This window comes from Dasypus novemcinctus, chromosome 1, assembly GCF_030445035.2.
Source record: "Dasypus novemcinctus isolate mDasNov1 chromosome 1, mDasNov1.1.hap2, whole genome shotgun sequence".
NCBI lineage: Eukaryota > Metazoa > Chordata > Mammalia > Cingulata > Dasypodidae > Dasypus > Dasypus novemcinctus.
The window spans coordinates 191,720,727-191,743,270 of NC_080673.1; the positions used below are offsets into that span (position 1 = coordinate 191,720,727).

Here is a 22,544-nt window from a genome sequence, read left to right on the forward strand (position 1 = left end):
ATGGGTTATTGAGAGAACTCGATACTTTAATACATAAAAACACTTAACACAATGCCTGGCAGATGGTGAGTTCTCAACTGTCAGGTCAATACTGTTCCTTTCTGGCTGTTTCCTTTTGGTAGCGATGTGCCGTGCCACTAAGACACAAATTGGTAAGCCCAGCAAATGAGTCAATGTGATTAACAGTGAGAATACCTCCATCACTGTGACCAGGTGAATCACGCAGTTCACGCCACACAACCCAGTAAGACAAGTATGTTATAGCTAAGTCACTGGGTTCATAGCAAGCTATAAATAAATGCTAGAGCCACACCAGCGAGCACAAAAAGTTAGATTTATTAAGACAATTGCATAGAAACGTTTAGTTGGGCAGGTTCCCAGTATCATCAATCTGAAAATACAGTTTTGCTTCTCAATTTAACCATATATACCCAGAAAAGTGATTGGGTAGTATTTTTAAAAATTGACCCTCATTTATAGAGTATCTTTAAAACCCTCCCAAGCAAGGGATTTGCTTTACTTTTTAAAATCTTTGCAGATAGTGAAATACCAAAGCAGACAAATTTCATTTTGTTTGGCATTTTAAAATATCACCCTTGTTTCCTTTAAAAGATTTTATTCCATTCATTCAAAAATATTTTGAAGCTCAACTGGCCAATTAAAACAGAGTGAAGAGAAATGAGGATGTGGACTAGGCACAAGCCTTGTCCTGGCTGAACCGGAGGAGGAACTCAACGAGAGTCCTCGTAGGCCTCCCAGCCATGCCCTTCCGTAGGTACGGGACCTCGTCTTTATTGGTCATCACACCTGCTATGTCTAAATGGGCCCACTTGGGATGCGTCACAAACTCCTTCAGGAACGCTGCAGCAGTGCACGCTCCGGCAGATCTGCAAAGGAAGACCAAGGTCACTATGTCATCCCATGCCATGTGCACCGAGAGTCTCCTAAGACCCCGCGTTCTTGCCAAGCGGGCTCTGTGACCCCTGGGCAGCAGTCAAGCTTAAGACCCATTCAGAAGTTAAGCCACAAACTGCTTCCAAAATAACTTATTTTTTAAAAAAAGACATTTTTAGGTAAGGCTTTAGGCAGTAAAGGATAAATTCTAGAGCCCTGTTTACCATGGTTATAAAAGTCTCATCTTTTCCATCGCTTTCCTTCACAATTTGCTTAGAAGGATATTTAGACTGGAAAATATTCAAAATTTTGAAAACATGTTGCAGCAATACTTTGAAACTTAAAGATATCAGAAAGCTTATAAACACTATGCTGAAGGGAAATTAGAGAGTTAAACCTTTTGTAAAAGGGGATAAAACTGAAAAGTCATTTTGTAGCCAAGGAAGATAGTAAAAATGTACACCTAGCTCATTTTACATACCTGTATTTTCCAATGTTATTAACATCAGCAAGTTGACAATCTACAACCTGTCTTGTATAATGTTCAAAGAGAGGCATCCTCCAGACACGATCTCCTGTTTCAATGCTGGCCTAAAGGAGAAAGAGATACGGTATTTTAAAAACTGGAAAACTGGATCAAGTAGTTTGAGTAAATTCACGGCTTCAACACACTCAATGGAGGAAGGAAAGAGCGATTTTAATGTTACCCTAAGACATGAAACTAAAACTGAGAATTCTTTCAGCTAATTAACAATATATTTAAGAATTATAAAAGAAACCAGGGTATTCTGAAGCAATTCCATAAATTTATAGGGCATTTGCTAAAATCACCCAACTAATATTACGTGACACTTCTCCTGAGCCCAACAAAGATCTTTCTCACTACAGTTTGATTTCCCTTGTCGATTTGCCTACAGGAAGCAAGTGAGGAGGGTGTCATCTGCTTGGCAGGCATGAGCCTTGGTTTAAATGAACAGGCTGGTCCTCTGTACTACACACAAACTTTGTGGGCCTGATGAGGGTGGAGTGTCTTTGTGAGGCCATCGCCTTGGTGTGCTGATGAAGCACATGCCGGGAACAGCCCCACTGGCCACCGGATTTGAGGTTAAGGCAACCTCCTTTGTTCACATAATCATTTACCGACTTGCTCATTCACTGAGGTGACACTGAGCACCTCCCAGATATGAGGGATTACAAAGAAACAGATCACAATCTGAGCCAGCAAAGGGACCCACCGGCTAGCTGGAAAACATACCCCTAAACAGATCTTTTTAAATGCTGTGGTAAGGAATCAAAGATCAGGCCCCAAACTGAGAAATGAAGTAGCAGCAATATAAGCTGTTATTCTGAGGCGTGGGAGTAGAGAGCAAAGGAATCAGCTGAGGTTTGAAAGTGGCTGCTGCCTCCGGAAGAAAACAGCTAAGAAGGTGCCTATAGACATTTGATTGTTGATTTTAAGTAATGTGCCTACATGTCTAGCTTTAATTTTTAAAAAAGCTTAAAATGATCAAGCAGCATCAAAACCACCACCACAAACAACACTGCTGTGGGTGCCATGATGGAGAGGGGCACGGGGTGGAGGGGAGGCCAGAGGAGAGGTGCTTCCCCAGCCTGGAAGGAGACCACACAGTGGAGCATGATGGAGGCAAGGAACAGAGCGCTTCTCTTCATAAACGACCAGATGGACAACAGCTCAGGGTGAGAACGAAGTCCGGTCCCCTAAACCAATGCCACCAATGTATGCAGGAGTGTTTTCTATTTGCTCACCACTGGGACACATTAAACTCCCAGTAATTACCTGGTGAATGAATGAATGAATAAATGAATGAATGAATGAGGTGCTGGAGCTGTCTAACAGCCAAGTGGAGAGAGTCTGGAGCTCAGGGGTGAGACCAGGCATCATTAGCGGAGAGGTGCTAGTCGAAGCCGTGGTGAGCTTCCCCCCGAGAACTGAGAAAGTAAGAAGGTGGCCTAGACTGCCTACCAAGGGGTAGGCAGGGGCAACACCCACAGAGCAAGTGGAAAAGAGAGAGCGAGGAAGGAACCGGAAGAGAACATTATGGGAAAAGCTGGGGAGGAGTGACAGCAAGAGGGCAGAGGTTGGCAGGGTCCCTGCTGCAGATTTCCACATCATTTGAAGGCTACTGGAGGGAAGGAGGAGGGTTTAGGAACATTTACAGAGAATCCAAAGCATAATGTAAATGCTGGGGTTCATGTCAATTCAAAGGACAACCCACAGCCTGAAAATCACTAACACAGGGGCTGAGGCAAGATATCCTTCTAAGGCTAGAATGATTTAATTATCACCCCCATTAATTTATGTATCACTGTCTATGTACATTATTCCTACCTCAAATAATCGGTTCCACAGCCAGGACGAATTGGTAAAGACGCCAGTGGCACCTGACCCCAAAGCGATATCCATGGCACCTGTAAGACACCCCCACTCAGATGAATGTTCAGGCTCTTCAGGCAAATAGGTTCCTCTGCTGCTCAGTTCAAAAACGTAGCCTTTAACCCTATTTGAATGTTTCCTTCATTTTCAAAACTAGATACTCCTAGGAAATCCATAACACCTTTTTTATGCCTTTTTAGGGTAGAATTCACCTTCAGTTATTAAAGAAAAGGCAAAAATAGACCTGAGCAAACATTAATAACCTCATCCCAGGGAAAAACATTCTGTAGTTGAGGTGTTTCCTTCCAGACCTCTCTGGTGTTTTTCTAAAAGCACAATTAAGACCATACTGTATGTGTCCAAGTATATATCCTTCCAATTATCCTTTAATAAACATTTATTCCTCTCTTAGAAACAAACATTTGAAAATATTTTTAATTATTTTAAAATAGTCCTTGGATAGAAGTATAACTTACTTGCTACTGGACATCTAGGCATCTCCAATTTTTCAATATTTTTAACCACATCCCAGTAATTTGCTACAAGACTTTTTTTAAAAGCCTATTATTACTGAATCATAGTTACCTGCTGCATCTTCATTTCAACTAAAGTTTTGTCCCAATGGCTGGCTTTTTAAAAGATTGCCCGATTTTTAAAAAATCAGGTCACTCCATATGAAAATACAGATTTCCAGGTTGTCTTCCAGGTTCCTGCCTGGAGCTCAATGCTGCCCTCCTTAGTTCTGCTGTAAGCTGCCAGTGGTTTCCTTTGGTATTTGCCTGGCTCTCCTTCTATGAGCCCTGGAGCTGGAACCAAATCTGATTCCTAAGCACACACTTAGGCTTACACACTGCCCGGCACAGAGGGGCTCAGAAAGTGTTGGCTGAAAGGAAAACTGCAAACCCACCATCATTCAGTGCTAGGACCTGCAGATGGAGTGTCAGAAGAGAGACACCACTCAAATCAAGGGATATGCTCTAGTTGTCACAAGGTGGCAATTGTTACCTATAACACAAGGTATGTCCAGGCTGCTCTCTAACCCTTAACTGCAGTTTTGCAAGAAACTGCTTGATAACCCAAGGAAAACTGAAACTTCAAGCTACTAATGTATAATGCTCTGTAAACTTCTTTTTTCCTTTAGTGATACATGAAACTTCCTCACGACCTCACATTTCTTTGCTCTTGGGATGATCAGTGGCTGCACGACGCTCTATTTTAACTATTTCCTATACCTGCATACCAGGTGTGCTATACTCCTTGTACAGGTGAGATGACTGAAGCCTTATCCCAAGTCACAGGCTGTTAAGAGGCAGGACCCTTTGAAAAACCAGGTCTTCTGTCTCTAAAGAACACCGACTTCCTCCTGCCAACAACTCCTGAGGATGGAAACTGTTTCTGGCTCTCCCCTTTGAATCCCAGCTCCTGGAGCCCAGGAAGAGCTCAGTATTTAGGGCAGCCCAGGACATGGCGAGGAGGATCTGCCGGCTCACCCAACCAGCGGCCCTTAGATACCTGCGGCCAACATTCCCACCTTCTCCAGCTCTCGGAATGGAAAAATAAGGGTTTTTTAATATAAGAGACTGACAGCTTCTAGGAAACAGTGTTTCCAAGTGGCAATTATGAACACTTTTACCTTGTGAAGCTTAGGTGTGCATGTCTCTGCAGCTCCTCGTTTGTAGAAAGGGTGGGCAGCTGCCTCACCGGGGGGTCTCGGCTTTGTGCCCTGCCCACCACTCCCTCCACTCCTGCCCCCGCCCCGTCCCGCCCCTGCCCTTCAGCCTGAAGTGTTTGCTGAAGTGAACAGGGAGACAAAGGCCACGGCAAGGCTCCCATGCCAGCCTAAAAAAAAGGACCTGAGAGCAAACAACTGTGGGTTACTGTTAGACCCATGTAAAAAGAAAACGCAGCACCATTTCTGCTAAAGTAAAGGCTCGTGTGGCCAGGGAAACAAAGAAAGCCAAAAGATGAGAAAATGATCTGAATTTTAATCTTAAAAGAGGTGGAGACAGAATAAATTCTCAGAAAGTGTGCGGTGAAAGATTATGAACGTTGGGTTCTTGTAATAAGACCAAGTCTGTCACCCTTTAGGGATTTATTCAGGAACCTGTGGAGCCGGTGGCATCCCAGACCTCATTCAGCAGATGTCTGCCACGTACAGGCGCTGGATTAGAGATGCTCCCCAAACCTCCCTCCAGTCTTCACAACTTTGTGAGGTAAAAAGAATTATCCCCAGTTATTGATGCTTGTGGGGTTCGATAACTTGCCCAGGGAGGCCCGGCCATGAAGGGCCACAGCTGGGCTGGCCTCAGAGCTTCTCTTCTCCACCCCGTAGTACACGGGGCTGCCTCTGCTAAGTGAGGAGCTTGCCACCCCACCATGGGCTCTTTCCCCGCCTTTGTAACGTCAAGTAGAAAAAAATTTTTTTAAAAAGTCAGGAGACATCAAATACATTACGATGATTAAAAAGAAATTACTGCCAGTTGGATCCCCACCCAGGAGGAGCTGCTCTGCCTGGGACAGTTTTTCAAATCAGGACTCTGACTGCAAAGGGGCTCCCTAGCCATGTAAGAGATCAGAAATTGAGTTTTCCCCAGATTTGGTGAGTGGTTGTCTTTACTTTCATTCTCTCCTATGTCTTTAATTGATTACTTTCTTTTGTGATTGCTCAATTGTTATAATCATTTGATATAATCTGAAACTCATTTGATTGAATAAAGCTGCTTTGTATAGCAAAAAAAGAAACAAAAAAAAAAAACCAACAAAAAAGAAATTACTTGTACAGGCCACCAAAAAAAAAAAAAAAATTACTGGGAAGCGGACGTGGCTCAACTGATAGAGCATCTGTCCACCATATGGAGGGTCCAGGGTTTGATCCCCAGGGCCTCCTGGCCCATGTGCATGCTGCCATGTGCAACAAGTGCTGTGCCACGCAGGGGCATCCCTATGTAGGGGTGCCCCATATGCAAGGAGTACACCCTGCAAGGAGAGCCACCCCACATGAAAAAAGCACAGCCCGCCCAGGAGTGGTGCCACACACATGGAGAGCTGATACAGCAAGATGATGCAACAAAAAGAGACGCAGTTTCCCAGTGTCGCTGGATAATGCAAGCAGATGCAGAAGAACACATAGTGAATGGACACAGGGAGCAGACAATGGGGTCTAAGGGGAGAGAAATAAATAAAATAAATCTTTAAAAAAAAAAAAGAAATCACTGGGAGCAGATATGGCTCAAGTAATTGAGCACCTGCCTCCCACATAGGAGGTAAGGGTTCGGTTCCTGGTGCCTCCTAAAGAAAGAGAGACAAAGAGCAGACAACGAGCAAAATGAGTTAAACAAGGGAGCCATGGGGGGTGGGGGAGAAATTACTCATGTGTGGGATTTATTACTACTCTTCAAATCTGAATCAAATGGTTATTAAACCAATGTCATTTTTAGATGCTGCCCTGGATGAACCAATCTGCTCCCTTTTTTTTTTTTAAAGGTCCAGCTTGGAATGGTTTAAAACAACAAACCTGGTATTCAAAACAATATATAACTGCAAAACAATTCCTTTGGTGAAATATCTTCGTATATAAACAGAAAGAGGCAAGTTTTAGCAAAATAACATCTAGGGGATGATCTGTGAACTCGAAGAAAGAAATAAAACTTTCTTTGAACAATAACTAGAGAAACAAGCCGTCTCACCTGTCAAAGTGGCAGCGTCGATGATGACCTCTGGATTGAAGGTGTGTGCATAGCAGAGCGCATCAGCCAATATGAGTCTGCCCTCGGCATCAGTGTTATCCACCTGTGAGAGACAGATCACACAGGAAAGAACGGTTTAAGTCAGCACCGAAAACCAGACACTCCTAACACTGTCCCATTTAAAAGCGGGAAAAAACCAGTGTGAGGTTTGCCATCTCGTCTCAGAAATGTGCTTGCATTCAATCTGAAACAGCAGAACTGGATCTAATCTGGATATAATTTCATAATCTCTGGGCCAGAGCTTTTACCTACACAAGTCACCCTAATGCTGATGCCTTTCGGGTCTGGAATAATTGGAAAATGGCTAGGTCACCTGCCAGTGAGTTTATAACAAGAAGGGAAAAGTGTACAGCTTTCTGAATATAAAGAGGCTGAAGAACTGAAGGCGGCTCGTGCAACCACAGCCATTCCACCTGGCCATGCGTGCGTTCTCTGGACAGGGTCCAAGTCATGCCGGGTAGCACGTGAACGCATGCGTGCATGCATCACTGCGGAGAACCTGCTGCCCCTTCCCTGAGAGTGCAGGTCCGTGAGAAATGGCGTGTTTCCCACCTGAGCCCAGAACGTGGAAACCACCAGTCGTGGCACAGGCATGTCCAGAAAAGAGCCCACACGTTCACTGCTTTGCCAAGCTCTGCAGCGCGAGTGGCAAACTCCTATAAAGTGTGAGGACACGCACATAGGGAGTAGAAGGAAAAAGGAGGCAGGGATTACAGTCTCAAAATTTCCAGGAAGAAATACACCTGGTGTTGCATGTGAAGCTACCGAGCACCAGGGACACAGCCGGGCCCTGGCACCGTCCCTGCCCTAAGTGCAGCTGTGGCTTTGATGGGCTCCTCTAGGAGCCCCGGAGCAGGGCGCTGGACACCTGCACTCACACACCTGGATGGTCTTCCCGTTCTTGGCTCGGACGACATCCCCCGGCTTGTTGGCCTTACCGCTGGGCATGTTTTCACAGAGCGGGGCCAAACCTATCAGGAAAGAACATATGAAGGAACATGGGACATGCTGGGGAAGCGTCAATTAGGGTTTTGTAGTGATCTTTGGAAATGATAAGGGTGTCGTCTTTATGTAGAAGACCCTTGTTTTAGGAAAAGCCTGATGAATGATGAAGTATTTAGGGGTGATGTGCCATGATGTCTCTAACTTACTTACAGATAGTTCAGGAAGGAAAAAAAGACTGTGATGTTTAAAGACAGGGGTGGGAGGAGGCATGTCAGACAGAACTGGATTCACTTCACCTTCCTGGCGCAATGGACGGGATGTGGGTGACTCACCTAACCTCTGACACCCCTCCCCCAGCTGCAAACTCCCAGCTCAGCACCTGAAACCCCGTAACTAGTGCTGCTCCAGGCGCGTTCTGCACACCCCAGCATTTAATCAGCCACAGCCCTCCAAGGGCTGAGAGCCGGTAACGCCCTTCCACCCTGACTACGGGGCATTTCCACTGCAGTAAACCACACAACTAACGCCACACACCCCTGACTGCTAACCACTTTTCGCAGAAGTGAAAACAATGAATTTTAGTTACTGTTCACTGGTTGCGAAACAGGTCACTTGATTTGTTCAGACGATAAAACGCGTAGTTACATAAAGAGCTTCTGCTTGACAAAAAGCTATTTAAAAACCGTTTCTTTATCTTTCCAGATGCAAAGAAACCACGACTGTGTGCCACCATTCTACCTGATTCCAGGAGCTCACCGGGAAACACTCCCTCTCCCCACTCACCTACGATGTTAATGGGCAAACCGAGCTTGGCGGCAGACACGATGGCTGAGCAGATAGCTGCAGCTCCGCCCATGTCAGCCCTCATGAGATCCATGTTTGCAGAACCTTTGATGGAGATGCCGCCACTGTGGGGGGAAAGGACAAGGTGCAGTATGAAGAGCTAAGAACGAAGAACATACCCGTTGAGAGTTAACTGCCTCGCCAGAGCACCATCCACCTGGCAAAGGAAACGTAAATTTCTCAATTTAGAATCAGAATTATTTCAACACTTTAAAAGATGCCACTGTCATCTTTACAAGAGCTACGTTACAATTCCAGGGATACAGAAGGGTGCCCTGGCTCATTTCTATCTGAATAAGGTTTAAGCAGTGCTGCTGGAGACATCACAAAACCAGCACCACTCGAATTCCTTCTCTGTATTGGCTTATTAACTCCTGACCCCAGAACTCCTGGAAATTTGTCTTTTCAGCAAATTTTATGACTCAGTCACATTATTGACTCTGACGGCCAGGAGCTGATCAGGAGAGCTGAGGAGGTCATGGAAGAATGAGAGCATTCCTCCAAAGCACTGGAGCAAAGGTAGATCGTTTCCCCGACACCCCTCAGAGGTGTGCTGTAGCCTGACGGGAAAATACAACCCCAAGCACAGATGGGCCCAAAGCCTCGGAGACGGCAGGAAACCAGGAAGCCAAGTGTGGCCTTAATTAGCAAGAATTCCAACCTTCATCCCTAAAATAGGGTTCAGTAACTCATGAGTGACTTTTCTGCTTCCAGTTTCTAAGAGCCCAGAGGCAGGCTGCTTCGCAGGCCAGGCAGAACATGAGGAGCTTCGACTGAGTTAAGCAAGGTCGGCTGCTGACTTGTCCTGGTGACTCTTTAGGGAGATTTAATTCCCTGCTCTGAAGTCTGCTTTCCTTAGACATCAGGTCCTATTTCTCACTTACCTCAGACGGTCTTGATAACTAGATAGTTGCCATTTACACCTAGAGCTAAAGACTATCCACTGGCTCAAAATAAGAAACAATAAACCCTTGGTTCGAGAAGTCCAGGGATAACCCCATGGGGGCAAAGGGCCAAGTTGGTACATCTGAAATTCCGTTTGTAGGCCGATAGTTTCAAATCCACCTGACCCTCCTTTCCTGCACCCAGTCTAGCTGAACTCTCCACCACCTTTCACTTGAACGTCTGTTGTATCCTCCTAATGGGTCTCATGTATCAGTTCTACCCCCTCCATTTCATTTTCAAGACAGCTACCCAAGTTTTTTTTTAACAAAAAACAAAGATATTAAGCAAAATCTCAACTCATGCCTAACTCTCCATTGAAAATAACAAGCAGATTCTAAAATTTATAGGAAAATGCAAAGGACTAGCCAAAGTAAATTCGAAAAGGAAGAGCAAAATCAGAGGGCAGAGACTACTTGATTTTAAGGCTTGCTCAAAGCCACAGCACTGAAGACACGTGGTCACTGGTACTGGTGAAGGAACCCACAGTGACAACGTCCACTATTTCCAACAAAGATGCCAATGTCATTAAATGAGATCAGTAGAAGCTTGACTGGTATGCTAAAAAAGCAATCTGAAGCAAGCCACGGGAAGACGGGATAATCCAAACAGCAGCTTCCATGTCATCAATGTGGAGAATCTTTTATGTCCACACAGGGGAACCAGAGTGTATGGCGGGAAGACAATTTTAAAGACAGACCTGAGCTTGACTTTCAACTCCATTCACTGTGGAACTCTGTACAAACTAAGAAGCCCTCTGAGAGTCACAGTCCCCTTACCTGTAGAATGTCTACAATTATCTACTACACTGGGGTAGTATCAGAGCTGCCAACATGTGTGAAATGCCTAACAGAGTCTGACACACGGCATGCATTTTGTAACTGGTAGCTTAATATATTTAGAGTGAAGTATAAGATCTGTCTGAAGCAAACTCTGCACTCAATAATACATGTGCATACAAAGGCGTCAATGAAATACAAAGCACGAAAGCATAAAGAAGTACCTGTCGAAGGTAATTCCCTTCCCCACAAACACCAGTGGCGGTTCCCCTGCATCGGGGCTGCCTGTGTAGTGAATTTCCAAGAAGACTGGAGGCTCGTCAGATCCTTTGGCCACACTCAGGAACGAGCCCATACCCTGCTCCTCAATCCAGGACTTGGGTCTACAGGACGAAAAGGGACAAAAAGTAAAGGCGCTGATATTTCAAAATAACTTGGAAAAAGCTCACCCTTGTGTTAAAAAGTAAACTGTAGAACCCCTTAAAAGAGAGACCCATTTGAAAGCTTTGAGGATCACATTCCACTGGTCTTTTGTATATTCTTGGGCAAGTAACTTGATTCTGGGCCTGTTTCCTGGGCAAAAAAGTGAGGTCAGTGACAACTCCACCAGAGATCAACAGCATTACTGAGAGAATTCAGGAATGGCACCTAGGACAATTGCAGGCAACGGCACACAGTCAATAAATAATTATTACTTGGTTCTTTTCCTTACTCTATTCACATATTTCCAAAGTTTTAACTATATAAGGTGAGGTCAGCAAGGCTTAAAGATAGCTAAGGGCTCTGCTGTTTTATCTTTGGCATTTCCAAAAACAGACAAGTGAACAACGATGAAGAACAAAGTTGCACTCCACTGTCTGGGCAAAACGTCCTATTTCTTTGCTTTCTTTTCCTTGTGGTCGCATTGCTTCCCCTGGTTTCAATGGCGGTTTGAGATGCTTTTGATTGACGTGGACAAGTAACTAGTTATGAACTAATCAACACAGGATCGGTGGGGTGAGAGGCGCTGAGAACAGTCTTTAGTGCTAACAATGGATGCCACACTACTCTTCTTTCTAGGCTGGGGAAACAAAAGGGCCCTTTACTGATTCTGGCCACGGGAGCCAGGCAAGAGGAAAAGCTTACATTTCCAGGCCCGACCACCAAATCCCAAAGGGAAAAGAATATAAAATGGAAGGTATGACTGTTAAAAGAAAATCACTTCCAAAGAAGTAAGGCTGTATAGTGTTAGCATTTTTAGTCACAAACTCAGTACTTGATATTTTAAAGTCCTGTCCTTCTGAAGTCCTGCATGCATGTCTGTGATTTACAGCTACCTGCACTCGAGAGGGTTTGGCACAGCCAGTCTGATGACCTATGGCCCATCCTCCTGTCTTGCTTCATCTCTGGCTGAAACTCTCCCTTTGCTCGGCCACACGCCTTGCAATTTCCAAAAGGACCAGTGCACACAGACTCCCTCACCCCAAACAGCCGTCCCTCTCGGCCTGTTAAATTCAAAGCAACCTTCCACACTCTGCTCAGGCACCGTCTTCGCGCCTTCCTGGCTCCTCCCCAGCCCTTGTGACTTCTGTGCTGCTGCAGCATCCTCCACAGCCCTCTACCTGCTTGGTCCTTCCCACGAGATCCTGAATTCTTAGAGGACAAGGAGCCCTTCACTAATCGCTGTATGCCAAATTCCCAGGCACACAGCAGGTACCATCCCTGATGTGTGACAGCACACCCACTACATGCTCCTCCTCAAATAAACAAGGAGTATTCTTTCCCAAGATGCCTTGATAGAACCTAAATAATGCTACAGATTAAAATAGACTAACCCTTCCAAAAATGTTATCAATCTCTAAGTACATTTCCCGAAGGTTACAATTATTCCTTTGCTCAGGCAACAAGGGGTTTTCCTAAATAATGTGAACTCTAGTCACAGTTAAGTATTGGGGAATTCTTTTAAATGGAAGTTCCCTTGAGAAATAACTTTAATAGTGAAGAAATCTTTAGGTAAAGAAAACCTAACTTTTGATTTATTTTAATCCTAAATCCCTAAATGCTCAGCCTTGGTTAAAGGGTTGCAGAGAGATTCTAAGAGGGTTATGGAACCTGAGAGGGCAGCTTTTAGGTCCAACAACCCAATCTGAGGAGGATACTTGAGGACTGCTTAGGAATACCAATTCTGGTGTCTAGCTGAGGTAACCCACAAGGCAGAAATTTCTATTCCATGCCACGTCAAGCTGCTGTATTCTTCCCTTGTGACAAGACAGAGAAAAGGCAGGAAGAATTCACTAAAATGGAAACACAGTACACGTAAGCCCTCAAACAACTAAGCAAAACCAGAGTTACCACTTGACCCAGCAATTCAATGCCTAGGTGTATATGCAAGAGAAGTGAAAACACAGGTGCACATAAAATGTGTACAGATGCTGCTCACAGCATTACTCGTAAGAACCCAAAAAAGAAAACAACCCAAGTGCCAATAAACTGATGAATGATGAGCAAAATGTGGTATCTCTGTACAATGAAATATTAATATTATTCAGCCACGAGAATGAATGGAGTGCTGACGCATGGCGCAGCATGGATCACCCTGAGAGCTGTGCTAGGTGAAGGAAGCCAGGCATCTTGTACGATCCCGTCTGTGTGCAATGTCCAGAACAGGCAAATCTAGAGAGAGAAAGTAGAAGAGTGACTGCCCAGGACTGGGGGAACTGGGAAGTGAGGGCTAAAGGGTACAGGGCTTTTTCCCCAGGTGATTGTGGGGATGGTTGTGCAACTTTCTGAATCTCCTACAAACCACTGAATTGTACAATTTTTATGAGTGAATTGTACAGTATGTGACATATCTCAATAAAGTTGTTAAAAAACAATACAGTATGCTGCATGAAACCACGGCACTCTCTCAAAGGCAATGAAAGACAGGAGGCAAAGGACGGAGCCCTTCTCCCAGTGTGTGGCTCCTGGGGGCCACCTCCCTTCTCTGGTCTCAAGTCACTCCTCTGAACGACCAGCAAGCTTGACTTTCGGACGTGTTAAGTTTCCTTCCGGCGGTAACACCCTACAAGCCTGTGCTATACCTGTGACTTACCTGATGCAGACCCGTGTCTTACTACTGGCGTTTTTGAGGTTCTCCTCAATGATTTGGGCAAACTTGGTTGGTGTCATCTCATTGGCTGGGGTCTCCATCAGGTGGCGCGCCAAGTTCTGCCCTGAAGCGAGGAGGACTCCCCTCTGCCAGGCCTCCTGGTCCCCGCTGATGGGAGAAAGCAGAGTCACCATCAGACAAGTGTGCCGGTCACAGGACCTCGCTTTCAGGGCTTTCTACCTTCTAGAATAAAAGAGGTCCACTACGGTGAGCGAGGAGGAACACCTGGGAACTGGATCTATACCGTGGGTCTGGCCCGGGGAGGCAGACGGTGTACTGCAAAGAGCTAGAAAACACTTCTCCCAGGGGCCTAGCTGGCACTTCATTTTAGAATCCTCATGAAAGTGGCTGGACCATAGAGTCTTTAATGCACTCCCGGGTAAACTGACACAAAAGGCTTCCCCAGAAAGGCCCGTGGGGGTCTCCTTCACAGCATCAGGAACGAAGCAGCCCAAAGTGCCAGCTGGAAGGGGAGCATCCTGCCACAGTTCTGAGTGGAGCTGAAGGCCCTTGCGCTTCTTTCTGCCTGGGGCAGGGCTCTAAACTCCAACCCACCTGGGAACAAGGAGCGGCCTCAGGAGAGCTGGGACAGGGCACAGCTTCACTGGCCCAGCTCTTCCTGGACAGAAAAGGAGCTAATTTGGGTAGCACAGGGATGGATACATGAACAGCTTGTATTTTAGACAGTTTATCACTGCCACACACTTGACAAGTTTGATCTCTTGATCATCATACAAACCCTATGAAATAGGTTATTACGATCCTACTGAAATGAAGATGAAGCACAGAGTTACTTAACCAAGGTCACCCAGCAAGTAAGTGCTGAAGCCAGGTTCAAACCAGGCAAGCTGGCTGCACAGCTCTCACCTGTCACGATAGCTGCCCACCACCGGGCAGTGCCCAGAGCCCCCCTGCGATGTCACAGCACCCAACAAACAGGGACCTGGTCTCCCAGACCCTAGAAAAGAGCTGGAATGTAAGAGGTGCTCAGTACAGCTGCTGGAAGAGAAGGCTCCCCAACTAGGCCAGGAGGGCAAGGGCCACATAACATCACCTGTGTGCCTCCAGCTCTGAGCATGGGGCCAGGAAATCCTGGTTAACTGGAAGGGATCTGGACTGACACTTGCTGGGACTCCTCTGTCATCTAGTTCCTTCCCTGTCAGCTAAGAGCCCACTTGGTTACGGCTTCCTAGCAACCAACAAGCACGAGGGGTCCAGGCAGCCACAGGGAAGCATGCGCAGGACGAGCGCCAGGAGCAGGGCCCAGGGTTGGTTATCATACTCTGAACATGGCCGAGGCAACAGGGAGGCCAGAGACAGGCCGCGCAAGGTGCCCGACACCGAAAGACAGGCAGCTCACGACCAAAGGCCTCGCTGTCAAAACGCAGCCCTGATCTTGATTTCCTTCCATCACCTTCCGTGCAGCTTCGCCGACACGACTGTCTTCTTCTTGTTTTTCAGGTCATCATATTCAAAGAGACCGAGCACTGCTCCTTCCGCAGCAGCCTGAGCGTCTCCACAGGGATCCACCTCCACGGAAGAGAGCTCCAGGTCCTGGACTTGCCTGCAACCCGCTTTGAAAGGACAGAGGAACCAGAAAGTTAAAGTCAGTCAAGGGCAACTGGCACATCAGAAGGCAGAGGTAGGTGGGGTGTGTAGTGGAGACAACGGGACCTGGTTTCAATTCCCAGCTCTGATGCTTGACCACTCAGCCTTCAGCCTCCTTGTCCGTGAGGTGAGGACAAGCACACACCTCACAGGGGAGGCGAGGACAGGCTGATGGACAAAACGGCCGCACGGCTCCATCACAGAGCTGGACCGGCTAAGTGGCAGCTGTTATGAGTACTACTTCTAGTACTACTTCCGAGACACAGGGCTTCCTGATGAAGCTTCCCCATCACCAAGAGCGTACTGGTTAAAAATGACAGAGAAATGATGACAGGGTAATTACATCCAGGGAACCGAGCAAAGGCCATCATTAACAGCACTTCATTAAGACGAAGTCAGCAAAAGCTCCTCAATAAAAATGATATAACCACTCAGCATGAACTTTGAAAGTAAATTTAACAAGCATCTGATACATACAAGGCCAAGGATCAATCAACCTAGTTATCACTGCTTTAGAAAAGCCTTCCAAAGCGTCTTTTAACCACAGCCTCCAGTCAAAGGCCACGTCCTCCTGCTCAGCTCTTAAGTGACTCAACTGCATCTATCTGAAGACTTTTAAAACCATCCCCATGACAAATCAGGACAGGCACACACCTTTTATAACAAGCTATAAACAGGCACCCCCACACTTTGCTTCCATTGTCACTGATTTGTAAATATGATGACTCTACTTAATTTTAAAAGTTGCACAACACTGAAGAGTTCTATTACAAAAAGGAAGAAAATTCTCACACCGTAACTTTCTGATAAAACAGAGGTTCTAAGGTCAAGGCTGCAGGAGTGAATAAATGGCAATAAAACCTTTGACACAAGAAGAAATATTAAAAACCAAAGCTTCTGTTTCTAGTAAAAGACCAAGCATCCTCAGTAAGGGAAATTTACCATTGTGTCAAGCTGAGTTATTCCTGTGTGAACATGGTAGAGGTGATGGTAAGAAGGCAGAAAGGATGAAAGAGCATTTCAAAAACCAGATCCTTAAGAATCTTCCTCTGCATTTGACTCCTTTACACTCCTTTGCTTACATCCTTCTTCTGGCACATCCCTTAACACTAGAAAGGGGAAGGCTTGGCCTTTTTTTCTTCTACCTCTCTAGATATCCCTCATGTGCAACTCCATGGTCTAGCCTGCCAAGCAAGTCATGCTTAGGAGGAGATAAATTTAGACAACAATTCATCAAACAACAGCCTTCCTTGCAAAGGCAAATTACAGATGCCAAAACCCTGCTTGAATTTCAGAGCCTGAAATCTCTTCCTGGGCTCATGGACGCCCAGATGCACAAGCATGAAGGCAGGCTCAAAAAGCCAAACCTATAAAAACACTCAAACATTTAACACTGCTCCATATCCTATGCCAACGCGTCCTTCCAGAAGTCAATAAACCCCCCTTAACAGCAAAGCACGTTTATAGGAAGCACTGACAAAAAGTAATTGCTGGAATGGATCTACTGCACAGTGAAAGCAAAGTTCAATTTGCAGAGGCCTCAGGAAATCAGCAGGGATTAAATTATATGGTTCCTCTCTTAATGTCGAGCCATCGGAGTGGAACCAGTTTTTATAGGACTCCCAAGGCTCTCATGACAGAATTATCTCCTTCTGCAACCCAGGAAGAGGAGACTTGGGGTATCCGTTGACTCACCTGCTTTATTTTACAGAGAAAGACAAGTTTAATAAATCAGAGCAATCTTTGATCTGATCTGGTCCACCAATACTAGGTTATCTTTAAATTATGAGTACATGCACTAACTGAACTTTGACCAGTAGCACGGCCTTGACTCTTTCAGGGAAAATTCCCATACACAAAATCTTATTTCACCTTTTTCATCCTCACCAACCCCAAGTTGGACTATTCACACTCAGAACCTTTAGAAATTAAGGGAGACTGATGGTGGGAAGGAAAAAAAAAAAAACTTAAAAACTCTATCAATATTAAACTTGAAAAGGAAAGTAACCTGCAACAGCAGCTCTGATGTTCTCTTTGCCTTCGTGCCAGTTTTCCTGGTCGTTGATCCCGGCTGCCCTTTGGCCGAGGCCGACCACCACCACGCTGGGGAAGTCCTGTTTTGCAGACACACACAGTCAACCGCTCTATTTCTTCAAAGGACTTTATGATCGGGAAGAACATATGGAGAGACTTACGGCCTTTCCACACAACTACCTGAACTTCAGTACAGGGATCAACGCACAGTGAAATCTATTTCTTTCTAGCCCTTGTGCCCTGGTCAGATTTTATACCCTGTTTCAAAGGTGGAGTGAGGAGAATCTGGGAATAATTCTACTATGGAAGACAGTGCCAGAACCATGGACACTGAAAAAATCAGATTTATGAATATGTGAAATGCAGTGCTTTTTGACAGCAATTAGTCTCTAAACAAACTTAAAGCGTACTTAGGCTTAGTACTGGAATAAAGTTGTACGAATCCAACCCAAAATTTCAGTTCGACTCTGCAGCCACTGTACTTGGCTCATGGTAGGTGCTCACTGAGGGTTTGCTGAATGAAAATTATCCTCGTTTCATACCTGATGCAGACCATGAAAGGTGCGGGTTTTGCCTGCCTTCAGGGGTGGTCCAGATCTAAAACCAGAGGGAAGAGTTGTTCTAGAATTAGAATTTGCTCTGCTTGCTTGGAAGTGAGAAATACCTATTATTAGTATTATTCCAATATCCTGCAAATTCCTTCTGTGGATTTTAAGTTTTGATCAAAAAACAATATTCTTGGGTCAGATTTCTCAGATGCAACACCTCTAATTCTAGCTCAAAAACAATTTAGGGGAGCAGATATGGCTCAAGTGGTTAAGTGCTCGCCTCCCACACACGAGGTCCCAGGTTCAGTACCCTGGTGCCTCCTGAAAAAAAAACACCACAAGCAAAACAAACATAAAAACCAATTCATGGAAGCCGATGTGGCTCAGTGGTTGAGCGCTGGCTTCCCACATGAGGTCGGGGTTCAATCTTTGGCTCCGGTACCTCAAAAAAACCAAACCTGCCCCCCCAAAATAAAACAACAAAAAACTATTCACCAAACATTCACATTAGAGTTAACACAAAGTTATTTGAAAACAACAACAGAAAGTGATGCCCAGGATGGGAAATCATTCCCCATCCCTCGTGGCCGCAGGGTGATTTAAGCTCTTGGTGACAAGCTGACCCAAATGCTTCTAAAACTTTTCTAGTAAAGATACATCAAAAAAGGTTGGTAACCTAAGGGGCAGACTTGATGGCAGTGTTTAGCTTGGGGGTTGTTTTGTGGGGTCTTGGTTTTCTCTACAGATGGGACACCAGGCAATTTCTAAACAGAATGGGTGACGATGCGTGACATAGACAGAGGGCTGAACACAGATGCCCTGGTTTATGCAGCTGAGACCCACTGCTTAGAAAGGTCTCTGCCCCTCTTCTCTGTACTCTCAGTTCTTTAAGGTTAGCTTTTGGATTAATCAATTAATCAAGGCCCCTGTGTCTATTATTAAGTTGTATCTACTAGATTCTAATAGGTTACCATGGTCCAAATAATATATAGTCACAAGGGCTTATGTTGACATTTCTATTTCTGCCAACTTGGCCTGAGCACAGAAGGATTTGGAAACTCAAATGGTTCACTGCCTCCACTAAACCCTAGCTAATCAGTGGTCAGAATCTCAGGCCCCATCTAGACTACCTGAATTAGAAACTGCAGTCTAACTACATTACCTGGTGATTGGTGTTAAAATTTGAGACACCTTTGAAACTCAAGGCATGCAATTAAAGAGAGGTTTTTAATTATTCCACGGACACTGTGGTCTCCCACTGGTGAAAGGGAGTTAAATAAGGTGGAAATGCTAGTGGGAAGGCAGGAGGGTTGGATAAGGACAGAAAGAAACTAACTTGGGACAGGTGGGTTGGCTGAGGAAATCTGGTACTTTCCAGATATTTCTGAATCAAGCTCTCACAATAAGGTTGTGATTTGCCTAGAAGTTCTCTGACTTCCCAGAATTGTAGACTCACTCATACTGAAACAAAAAGTACCAAAGCACATCCCAGAAACATATACTTTCACTTTCATTGATAAATTACTGGCCAGGGCATTTACTTGCCTTCTAACTACTAACAACAAAGAGGAAAAAAAATCCTCTTCAATTTGGAGGGCTCTGTCACAAATGGAATCCACAGGTTGAACACTTACATGGGCAAAAGTTCTTTCAGCTTTCCAGACACCAATTTATCAAAATTCTCTCCTGCACTTGTAAACTGTGGCTCATCATCGTCTTTTTCTTTGCTATAGATTCCTAATACAAGGCCCTGAAAACAATTGAAAAGGATGAATAAAATTAAAGTAGATCCCTTAGAGAAGGACGCGGGAGGTCTCAGATTCCAGAAAGAGCAAATAATTCCACCAAAGATGTACACACCTCAAGGACAGAAGAACAAAGCGGGGGCAGGGTGGAGAAGTGAGGGGGTCAAGGAGCAGGTGCTGGACAATCAGCTGCACTTGAGGCCTGCCTCAGGGTTTCAAAATGCTGCCAAAGGGGAGCGGATGTGGCTCTAGAGGTTGAGTGCCTGCCTCCCACAGAGCCACCTATGTATTCAGTCCCCAGGACCTCCTAAAAACAAAGGGAAAAAACCAACTCTCATTGGGGAGCAGATGTAGCTCAGTGGTTGAGTGCCTGCTTCCCACATATGAGGTCCGGGGTTTAATTCCTCCTCAAAAAAAAAAAAAAAAAAAAAAAATGCTGCCAAAGCAAGGCTGTCACTACTTCCTGTCCTGGGATGTGTCCCAGGCCTTTACAGTCAGTCACTCCTAATAAATCAAGAAAAGGCTTTCACAACAAAAAGGGCTTCACTTCCAAATTAAGAAGAGCAGAAAGGTGTTTTGTTTAAGAAAACAAATCTGTTTGTAACCAAGTCAGACCTTCAAATACAAATGTGGGATATTCTCTGACCCCACTGCAGTTAAGCCCCTAGCTGTACCTGCCATTACCATTAGGTAATTTGGCTAACTCTAGGCTGAAAGGAAATTTAAAAAGTCAAACAAAATAAAAACTTCTCAGGGAGGGGAAGAAGCAGGGCATTCTGCCAAGCCCGTAGTGGCTGACCCCTTCCTCTCCTTCACGAACCCCAGACCCCAGAAACCTGATATAAACCCACAGAAATTTACGACTTTAATAATGTTTTTTGTTTGCCTAAGGACAACTTGGCAAGGTAGAAAGAACAGCTAGTCTTACTTTCACTGAACACAGAAGGAAAGTGAAACCTGGTTGTTTGACTCAGCAGCTCATGGGAGATTCCGGATGCCTTCCAGCACCCAATCTTTTCTCTTTTCCACAAAACCACACCAGTACTTAGGCCAACTAGTGTCCGTTTTAGCTTTCCTACAAAGAAAGTAGGTTTCCTTGCGTTGGTAACTTTACCAGGTTCTAACTTTCTGAAGCGTACCCATTTCCCAGGATTCTCTGGAATCAAGTGGGGATCTGGGCTGTTACCTGCAAAGGGCGCCACACAGTACCGGGAAGAGCACTGGACAGGTATCTGCTCCTTCCACTGTCTTCTCTGAGGTCTGAGCCCTATCTAGAACGTTCCTGGCCAAGGACAGTCATTTCTTTCTGGTCCTCAGGAGCGACTCCCAAGCTTGTGCTGGTACTACTCGGCCAGCTCACATTTGTGACTTTCTCCACGACCAGGGGGGAGGAAGGCTCAATTAGGTGGAAAATGCACTTCTTCTGGAAGACACTCTCCTAATTTCAGGAAGAGATGAGTCTCTTTGCAAAAGCCCTTTTCCCTAGACATACATTATTTTTCTCTAGAAACCCTTCCAGGCAATTTGCTCCCGAGGAGCCATGGGGGAGGGAGGTGGCTAGGTGCCGAGCAGCCCGGGAACTAACTTTGGGAGCTTAGAGAAGAGATTCCCACCCTGCTGAACTGAGGCGTTCTCCTGGCTGGGCTGGAAACAATATTAGCACCGTCCTCTCTTGGGGTCCTGGCGGACCACAAGAAATAAAGAAAGAAGCGCAAGGCACCGACTGAGATGGCTCGGGTCCAGAGAGTTCAGGTCCTAGCGTTCCTCGAAGCAAGAGAAGGAAAACAGCCGGCTAGGGAACGCACGGGGACATCCGCCGCTCGGAGTCGCCGGCCCCTGCCAAGGCTGAGTCCGACCAGGGTCGGGGACTTTTCTAAACGGTTTCTGTAACTCAGCGCTGAAGCCCCGGGCACCGTGGCCGGAGCGTCCCGAAGCCCCGCCGCCCGCGGGCTCGGCTCCCGCGGCCGCCCCGGAGCGGGCCGCCAACTCTCACCTTCGTCATGTCTCCGGCGGACAGACCCCGGCTCCAGAAATGCCTCCACCCCAGACGCCGAAGCCCGACTCGCCCGACAGCCGGAAGGGGCAGCAAGAAGAACATCTTCCCGGCGCTGCCCCTTGCACCGCCCTCCAGCGGGCACGTGGCGCGTGGCGGGCGGGCGGGTACACGCCCTGGGGGCGGGACGTGAGGGCGGATGCGCGCAGAGGGCGGGGCTTCCGGGGGCGGGCCGGCGCGCGTGAGGTCAGGAGGGGACGCAGAGGGGTCGCTGGGCGCGCGTCTGGGGAGCACGGCGGAAGCCAGGGGGCGTGGCGAGCAAGTCCGTGCCTGGAGGCGGGACTCGGGCACGAGCATGGGGGCGTGGCCTTCGCGGGCGGGCGGGCGTGGAACAGGCGTGCGTGCGCCGGGCTGGCCTGGTCGCTCGGAGGGGCGGGGCTCCGGGAGGACGTCTCGCGCCTGCGGGCTGGACCGTGCAGGGATGGTCGAGCCACGGGGGCGGGGCTCAGGGGCGCGGCCTCCAGGAAGACCCGCGGGCCCCGCGAGCCGCAAGGCACGACTGTCTACCGTCGCCCGCGACGAAGGGGGCGGAGTCGCTAGTGGGGCACGCCCACGAGGGCGGGGCCTGGGGCGGGGCGAGCTCTGCCCAGCAGTCCTGGGACGCGGCGCCGCCTTTCTGGGACCCGCCCTGGGTTTGGGCGCGTCGTGGCCTCAGGTGTGCCTGGCTGGGGACGACGACCCCACTGACTTGATTCTGTTCCTGTCCTAGTTTCCGAACTTCCACATGACCCAAGGGCACCACACTGTAAGGCCGCTAGCCACATACTGGGTTTGGAAGGAGCAGCTTTGAGAATAATGCTCAGTGATTTAATGTATTTATTTTTTCAAAGGTAATTTAAAGTCCTTATAAACAGTATAAATTGAATGCAACGCGGAGAACAG

General features: G+C 46.6%; 1 protein-coding gene across 1 annotated transcript; it reads right to left on the minus strand.

The window, feature by feature from the left end:
* Positions 1 to 317: 317 nt before the first annotated feature.
* LAP3 (leucine aminopeptidase 3) lies at positions 318 to 22,191 on the minus strand. The gene is made up of 13 exons (XM_058300541.2): positions 21,603 to 22,191; positions 19,499 to 19,614; positions 17,859 to 17,913; positions 17,291 to 17,396; positions 15,089 to 15,248; positions 13,618 to 13,782; positions 10,769 to 10,927; positions 8,764 to 8,888; positions 7,918 to 8,006; positions 6,976 to 7,078; positions 3,245 to 3,324; positions 1,376 to 1,485; positions 318 to 887 (listed from the first exon to the last, which is right to left on the minus strand). Exons 1-13 carry the CDS (start codon positions 21,957 to 21,959, stop codon positions 692 to 694), a joined length of 1,821 nt encoding a protein of 606 aa, XP_058156524.2. The 5' UTR covers positions 21,960 to 22,191; the 3' UTR covers positions 318 to 691.
* Between the last annotated feature and the right edge of the window lie 353 nt (positions 22,192 to 22,544).